This window comes from Plectropomus leopardus, chromosome 19, assembly GCF_026936395.1.
Source record: "Plectropomus leopardus strain MGB_pleo_1.0 chromosome 19, ASM2693639v1, whole genome shotgun sequence".
NCBI classification, from domain to species: Eukaryota; Metazoa; Chordata; class Actinopteri; order Perciformes; family Serranidae; genus Plectropomus; species Plectropomus leopardus.
In genome coordinates, this window is record NC_142194.1 from 17,056,533 (window position 1) to 17,065,725 (window position 9,193).

General features: G+C 36.2%; 1 protein-coding gene across 10 annotated transcripts in view; it reads left to right on the forward strand.

The window, feature by feature from the left end:
• kcnc3b (potassium voltage-gated channel, Shaw-related subfamily, member 3b) overlaps positions 1–9,193 on the forward strand; it is a 68,269-nt gene that overhangs the window by 43,117 nt on the left and 15,959 nt on the right. For 2 of the 10 annotated variants that reach the window (XM_088069760.1, XM_088069761.1), the window contains exon 5: positions 156–9,189. The exons of 6 other annotated variants lie outside the window; for them this stretch is intronic. In XM_088069760.1, coding sequence (XP_087925886.1) covers positions 156–421 — 266 coding nt within the window. In that variant the 3' untranslated portion in view covers positions 422–9,189. Of the gene's footprint in view, positions 1–155; positions 9,190–9,193 lie in introns of those variants that run through there. 2 more of the 10 variants (XM_088069762.1, XM_088069765.1) reach the window with 2 other exon arrangements.

Below are 9,193 nucleotides of genomic sequence, written 5' to 3' on the forward strand. Positions count from 1 at the left end.
TGTGGGGGCGTGTGCAAATACACCCGGCAGCTCAAGTGAAAAGTTGTCCTGTGTCAATAACTAATAAAACGTAACACTAAAGAAGATTGAACTGGGAACAGCGGGTCACGTTGTTGTCTGATGTGCCTCTGTGTTGTTGTTGTCTCTCTCTTCAGGTTGTGTCATATCACGCGTGTGTATGTGGGCTTTTTCATTCTTACATGTTATACACTGTGTCTCTGTCCTCTCAATGCCGTCTGAGTGTCGTGTTTGTGTTGTCGTGTGTGGCTTAATTTTGTTTTTTTTTCCCTTCTACTCTGTTTATTTCGTGTTACTCCCTACCCCACAGGCCTCCTCCTTGGCAAACAAAAGCACTCACTGCAATTTACAAAGGATCTTCCTTGATAATACACTCTTTTTTAACAGTTTTATATCTATATAAGTACATGTACTCATGCACAGGTTTAACCTTAAGCTGATGGCAATTATTCCTTCTATGCTAGAATGCATTTCAGGCTCAAAAAATGTGCATGTTTACATGTACATATGCTATTTTTTATGTAAAATCAATTGGCCAGCCTTAATAGCTTCACAGTTGAGTGCAGTGTTGAACGACAATCATCTCTTCAAGGCCAGAGGTCACTGGGGTCAGTGGAGCTTTAGGTCAAGGGATAGTACCTCTTGAAACATACCACGCTGAAAACAAGCAAACATTTTCAAGCAAACTCTTACAATGCAATGTCTTTGTAAAGAAAGCCAGTCATGAAAATACTTTTTCACAAAAATACTGTGTTGTGAGCGTGTAATGGATCTGAAATACTATTCCCTAGACTGCGTATATGTGCTTTCAGTGCCTAGTGTAGTCCAAAGTTCAGGACCTACTGTATCTGTACTGAAGATGGAGATCTGGATAGAAATCAAAAGGATTTATGAGCTGCACTTGGTGACTGAAACACTTACTGACCAGACAGACAGAAAGACAAAACGCTATGACAGATTTGATTGAAAAGTGGCTACATGCTGTCTAAGGTAAGCAAGCCTTCGAGCTGTCCTAGCCCTTCACTTACAGGTCCCTGACATTGCTTCAGTTTCAATGGTTCTTATGTATAAACTGTAATTTTAGTGCTGCAAAAATCCCTCTTTGAAGCAAATCAGGAGTCCATTGAAGAAAATAAGTGCTTAAAGTATTAGGACTAAGCTTTAAGGTTTTGGCTCCTTACAGGAAAGTTGTATACTGTAATTCATATGTTTTGGTTGGGGATCTATAATGGATCTATAATATTGAATAAGCTGAGCCCTATGTACCAGAGAAAGATATTGTACTTTATGCAGTAAATACCAGAGAAAATGGATCCATTTCTTGTCATTTTTTGGAATCTGATTCTCTAAGATTTGATAAGGTAACCCCTCTCACTCCCAACCTGTCAAATACCGACACTTGATCAGTGGCCCTCGGCACCCTTTAGAGACAGTATGTTTTTGACACGTACACTACCGTTGTATGAAAGGCACGAAAGTCTGTATGGGTAAAACAGACCCCAAACTCTCACCTAGTAGACCGCTGTTTGTGTCCCATGTAAAACCAAAAGTCAGTAGAGCTATTAATAACACAGTGTGCTAGTATATGTAGCATGCTATGCGAGTGACGTATGTCACGGGATCTCATTTTGTTAGAATGAAACGCACTTATTTTATGCCAAACTATGTTTTTTCTAAACCTAACCATGTTCTTTTGTCCTAAACCTAAAGAAGTAAACCTAAAAGAAGTGTTTACCTCATTTTATTTTGAAATGCATTTAACAAGTGTAAAAACAAGTGTCCCTTAGTATCCAAAAGTGACTCTGGAGGGGTACCTGGAGCATCATAGTTTGGTGTGGAGGGCCACTGACCAGGCGTCGGTAACTGACTAGTTGGGAGTGAGAATGTGTTGAATATAATAGACATATAGTCTAATTCTCGCCCAGTGCGTGTGGAAATAAAGCTTTGGCTACATATCTAAAGTTGGATATATGGCTGTTCAAATGTACGTGACTTTAAATGTAAAAAAAACCCAACTCTTGGATTAAGTGAGAGGAAAACAGTAAATGTTTAGAAACTGAGCCAAAACTGAGTTTATGTTAGTCTGCTGCTACCAAACGTTCTCCTTCTTGTTTTTAAAGAGGGATTTCCATGCTGTTTAAAGCTCATTCTTGTGTGCTTCAGTTGTGATTTATTTTGTAGATAAACGCATAAGATGTCTTTGCGAACCTTTTTTTAATCAGCTTTTCAGTTTTCTTCTCTTTGATTGTTGGCCATCTGACTTTCTATGCACCCAATGCAATATGCATGTCTCACTAAGGTCAAACGGTCAATCACCCCTTTGATTGTCCACTCCCAATCACTCCTCTAGTCCTTCTTCAAGGATCTTGTTTGTTTCTGTCTGTCTCTCTCTCTCTCTCTCCCTCCCTCTTTCTTTCACCCTCTCCACACTCTTTCTCTCAGTTCCTCACTATATGTGTATGAGTTTTTTTTCCCTTGTATTTCTTGCGTTTTTGTGCTTATTTATGTGTTTTTAACATGTTTTGTACATCTTTCTGAAGTATTTTTGTGGAGTATTGTGTAGTGATTTTGTGTTGTAGTGTTGTTGTTTGAATGCTTTTCTGTGTGCGTAGGATTAAGTTATATTTATTTTTTTAATATATTTTGCTGTTGTGGTTATGGTGTATTTTATTTTTTTTAACAATGTTTTTGAGTTTTGTACAGCTGTGTTTTGTTGTTTGTGTGTTTCGACTTCCCCTATGTTCTTCCTGTGTTCTCCTTTGAGTTTGACCATCACTTACTATCTGTCTTCTATGAATTGGAATGATGAAAAGAAATTGCCAACAAAAACAGTGAAATTAACACAAAAATGGCACAAATCTCACTGGTTCAGGACATTTCCAAGGATTTATTTGACAAAAAGCTCATTATTCATCACCAAATTTAACTAAACCCACAATATAAAAAAAAAATCTAAATGTTTTTTTGACTAAAGAATATGGATTATATTATTTATTGAAAAACTACTGGCTCGTATAAACTGACAGTATTTCTACATTGCAATTTAATACAATGTATAATATAATAAATAAATACTAAATTTAATTAATAAGTCTAGTTAGAAAGAGAGGTGCATTGATTAACTGTTTACTTGTCAATTGTGAAATTAATGGCCGACTAATTTTATAATTGATTAATCAGTTTGACTAGTTGACAATATTTTCTGATTCCAGCTTCTTAAATGTAAATATTTTCTTGTTTCTTTACTCCTCCATCACAGTAACCTGAATAGCTTTGCGTTGTGGACAAAGGAAAACATTTGAAGATGTCATGTTAGGCTTTTGGAAACATTTATTGACTTTTTTTCACCAGCTCCTGACATTTTATAGACCAAACAATTTATCAGTTGACTGCGAAAATAAGTTTAACCAACAAGGAATATAAACGTTAGTTGCAGTCCTGCTTGTATGCAGGCTGTTATACTTAGCAGGGTTCTCCATCTACATTTCATTTCACCCTTTTAAACCCAATTGTTTATTATTCTTATGCTATTGATTCATATAGACTGATGGGCAATTCTTTTTTGGTATCTTTGCAACATTCACTTACTGGTTACCAAAATTTTTCTTTTTATGCCTATGCAAGTAAGTCATCACGCCTAATATCTGTTGTAGTCAGTTATTGTGTTACGAGGCTTGGTATGACAACTAAATATACTAAAAGAAATCCAACTCCCTCACTCCTTGTGTGTGAAAACGTGTCAGTGTCCTCCTGTATATCATTGTACTCTGTATGATAAACTTATCCTACATTGTCTTGCGTGTTCTAACGTGTGTAACAACACCACTGTGTATCTAACAATGTTGCCTCATCACAACAATCTGCAAATATTTTTGTCTGAGCCAGATTTTCACCTCACAGAAGAAAAAACATAAATATTTATGTATATGTATGAGAAGTACACATGTATAAAATATTAAATGCATTTGCTGACGCATATGACCTAAATACATGTAACAAGAGGATGCAATCATCTAGTTTCCCCAAAAGACACCGCAGGTACTGTATGAAACGTATGGACACATTGTGGCTTCAGTAACTACCATGAGGAGATCAATATATCTAATAAAGGGTAACAGGAGATCACAATGTCTTTAACAGGCAATTGATCCCATGTAAGAATGATACAGTTACAGTTACAGTATACCATGCCAAGAATATCTTCTGAAGAGTCAGCAAATCCTGTGTCCTCCACAGCAAGCACACACACTCATAAAACTATAGGACATATGCAAATTATGTAACAGAGGTGGTCAAGTAGCTTGCTGCCTTCTATACATAAGAAGTCTATTATTTCAGTCTTTTTCATGCTACATGATTAGTTCCTTTGGTAAACAGTCTGGTCAGAATATTTGCAGTTTTTTCTTTTCTCAGTTCCTCTGTGTCTTCCCTGTCCATTACTTTCTCCTTCTGTGATTAACACTCATTCTCCATCCCATCCCCAGGCCGCCACTGCAGTGCAAGTGTAACTAAAGTCTGACTGTAGGTAGGTACTTACTCCCTCCATAGTGTAAATTAAGTGTGGCTTTTGGCAGAAAATTATGTCATCACTGAGTGCAGTGACAGCCAAACTCACTATTTCCCCTGATGGACAATCCCAGAGCACCAAACCCCTGTTGATGTTGTAAATACAGTACTTAGCACAGTGAGGAGGAGGCTAGCAGAGCGTGACAGACTGCAGTGGCTGAGACGTGATTAACTTTATCAGCATTTCTGAAAACAATCCTTGTCTTGAATATTACCAAGCAATACTTTGGCTGCCCCGTCTTCATTATTCTTCATCAGTTTCAACTTCATCTGATCAACAGATACAACAATACAACTCTTTTTTTCCCTGTTATTCATATTCGACTCATCACAGTTAAGAAGTGTTTTAAATTCTTTGATTTCAGAATTAAAGTAGCGAAAAAAAAGGCCATTTGTTAAAAAGAAAGGGCGAACGGATTCTAAAGATAAAATTGAATTCAACAAACATGACCACCTATAGCTTAGTTGTTTATCATAATGTATATGAAACATTATTCTTGTTCTTTTTATCACGTGAGCAGTGTGTGTTCCTCCCTTCATCCTTTTTTTCCCTCTCTAAACTCTGCTTGCTGATTTTAGGACAAAAAATAGAACCAAAGGCATTTCTCAGTAGAATTTAAACCTTTTGTATTAACTTCATATCAGGCCTCCCAACTTAAATTTTTGTGAACTCCTATAATATGTACTTCAAAACTGTTGACCACTTGTCATCGTTAATCAAAGAAAACACTCATGTAAAGCATACCATTTGCATAACATTTATGCTAACACAACTTGTAGCATAGCCTAATATCAGCTAATTAAACTACTCTTAAATATGCCCTAGGGATATTATTATTAGCAGAAACTTAAAGGTATACTATGCAGGAACTGTCATTTACTGTTTGTAAACACTACATTCAAACTCTCCCTACACTACTTGTAGGTACACTGTAAGATACTGTTGTAAGAACATTACATTTGTTATGATGGAAAAGCTGATATTTTAGCAAGCTACCTAAACTAACCACAGGCACCGACCAGACAGAAAACAGGCCATCTCCGCATTGCTCTTCATCCCCATCCTCTCCTTCAGTGCTCACCATAGGCTGTATAAATAATGTATGTACCTACCATGACGTCACCCATGGGCTGGTGGACTGCCACAAAACAGTCCACAAACCTCAATTTTGGCATTTTGGCATTTTGGCAGATGCCATCTTAGTTTTTTGGAGCCAGAAGTGACCGTATTCTAATAAGAGGCTGGAGTTGTACTGGATTGAGGGGGGGATTTGACTGGAAGCAGGGGACACTATCTGCAGACAGCCTATCACTCTAGTGGCCCCGCCTTAAAATATGTGTAACTTAACAACTTAGACATAACTATAACTATAACTTTGTCATGATCTGGTCGCCTGGTCACTACTTTTTATAAATGGTAGGCTACAAATAAATATGCTGCTTCACACCTCTAGTGGGGTCAAGAGTGATAATTGAGATGAATTGCTTTTGTATGAGTGTATACATTGTGTTTTTGGTTTTTTTGGTAGGAAAATCCTGCACAGTATACCTTTAATGTAGCTCTGACACTGTCAAATTGCAAGGTTGCTATAAATTAGATAAAATTTAGACAGATTAGATTACTTGCATACATTGTATTCTGTGAATCCATTGTGATTACAGCACAGGAATGGTGGAGTATGCAATTTACAATGAAAATTATTACATGTACTGTAAATATACAAAGAGGTAATCACTGAATGTATACAATACATTCAATCGCTATAGAAAAAAAATGCAGACTATAAAAAGAATCAAAATCAGGGTTTAATTTTACAAATACGAAATACGATTATCACTTTACTATTCAGTTAGGTTAAGTGAAGAGTTTATCATATAATGTTAGTTTTAGATTAACAATAGCTTGTTTTGTCTGCATTCACTAGTAAGCATTGTTGTACTATTGCTATATAAACAAAAGGGTTTTTTCTGCCCTCTAAACTCCAATTCAGCATCCTAAAAATGGCTACCATTTGATGCAAGCTGACAATTTGTCTCAATACATTAAAGTGGTATGAATGAAATATTTTTGGAACTAAATTTGAGACTGAAGCAGCACCACAGATTGTCCAGACAGATTCTCAGACATCTTTATGGGACTTGCAGGCCTAACAAACCCAGTGAAAATGCATCATCAATATTTTACCGAGTTGCCATCCGACTAATGTGCCTGAGCTAGTCAGAATAAAAAACGTACTATTATTTATGGTTGGCTCAAATGATGCGTAACATAGAGTGGTGGAGTGGTGGCTACTTTGCACCACGATATGTTTTTCTATTTTAGCAGGAAGGCACAAAGGGCGTCATGGTGTACCAATGGGTGTTCTTTGTTGTCTGACTGTGGCCTTGTGATGGTTGGAGTTTGACAAAAATATACACTTTAACTTGGTCATTTGCTGCAAACTCTCTTAACATTTCAGTTTGATTGCAAAGGGTTTAAGTTAAATTCAGCCAATGAAACACATTTCTAATAAACTGTAAAACTCCACCCATTATGGGTCAGCTAGCCATTGTTAGGGAAGACTAACTGCTACCTACCAATGGTGTTTTTCACATCACGTGATGCAACAACACACCGTCAGCACAGCACTACCTTCTCTGTGGCTGCTTCCTACAGGGCGAAATCAACGTCTGCATGTTGTGTTACACACCAGAAATACAGTGGGAAATGACACAAAAGCCAATGAGTTACTTCTTAGATAAATAGGTTTTGGAAAATATACGATAAGCCATGCAAGCACAGTGTTTTACACTTCAAAGTCACTTGCATAAGTGGCCAAGTGGACCGTGTCATTTCCCACTGTAAACAATATGTGAACTGATCTTCATTATACTTTTACCAGAGGATAGGAAGTGTTTTTCAGTGTTCTGGGAGGACATTTTTTGTGTTGACCATTTGAAGTTTACAGGGAACAAAAGCAAATATTAAGTAGGCTTTTTATTAGGGGGATTCCAAGGCAATACTCTCTACTACTCTCATACAACAGTTCGTATGATATCTTACGAAAATGCACATACAGTGGTTGGTTTAATATCTAATTAATTAGCACTCACTAGCACTGGATGGCATTGTCATGTTACAAACTTGACATAAAGATACATGTTTCACATGAAGTTTTGTATGTTAGGTTTAGAAAGGTAAAGTTACATAGGTTAGGTTTAGGATAATAAATGTGGTAAGGTGTTGCCATGTTATGCCATTAACATAAAGTTATGTACTTAACCCTTTGAAACCTTAGCAAATTGGCTTGATTTCTTTAAAAAACATGGAAGAAATGCAATGAGCAATGAAAGAAGAAATGACCGAAAAAAATAGCGAGGATTTAGTGAAAAGTACAAAAAAGTTACCTGAAAATGATTTTTTTTTTTTTAAAAAAAAAGGATGTAACATAATTTTAAGTATGTAACTGATAATTAGAAATATGATTTTCCTCTAGCTTTTATTCTTGGACATTTTCCATAGATTTTTAAAAAATAGTTAACCAATTCCTCTAATTTGTTGCAATATGTGTAACATTTCTCACCAAGTTGCTCATTGCCAATTTTTCCCATGTTTTTTGAAAGACATTACACCAAGTTTATGCCTCAAGTTTAAATACTTGTGATAGGTGTCTGAAGCCAGGACAGTAAAAGTGATGTCGCTCCAGGTTTCAAAGGGTTAATGAACTATATTTAACGTTAAGTAGGTTAGATTTAGGAAAGTAAAGTTAAGTAGGTTAGGTCTCCTGGGGGAAAGTCCTGTGTTTGTTTGACCCATCCACCAAACCAACCTGCCACATGGACTTTTACTATACTCCTTGCTTTCTTAATCCCGGCAACACTTTGCTCACATGATTGCAGCCTCCACTATAATGATGCTTACACACAAAATTACTGGCTCATAATTACATGGCTTATCAACAAATTCTGGTGCATTCCTTTTCATAGGTATGCATACGAACAGTGCACAAGAACAGCCTGCTTCATGCTGTATCGCTAAGCTTTTTCACCTCAAACTTAATGTGGTCAACTCCTACATTGTATCAGTGATATCTGAGTATTTACTTCTTGTGTTTGTATCAAACTGTACAGTTGTGGCCAAATATTGTCTAAAACACCTAAACATTGAACATTATGCTTCACATGATAAAATGTTGGGTGTTTTATCCAATGGGCCTATTGTAGGTGGAAAATCTCTTTTTATCAAAAAAATCTTTTGCTTTTCTGTTTTGAAAAAAAAAAAGACATATCATAACTCGCATTTTCTTGTTTTGTCTTGTCTTGTCTGTCTTGTCTGTGTCTGTCCCCGTCTGTCCTTTATATGTGTTTATGATTTAATAACATGCTCTTATGCTTAATTTATTCTCTCCACTTATGTGCTTCTTCTCAATTTTAATTTCCTCTTTTAACATCCTAAACCTCATGTTCATGTTTCAATACTATGCAACCTTCATAACAAACCACTTGACTATGGAAAATTTGTCATAACATGCCCGAACATTTCAACTATGATTTCATTTTATTTTATTTGCATATGATATCAAACAATATTACATAATCCAATCTAATGAAAATAAAATTATTTTCTTAA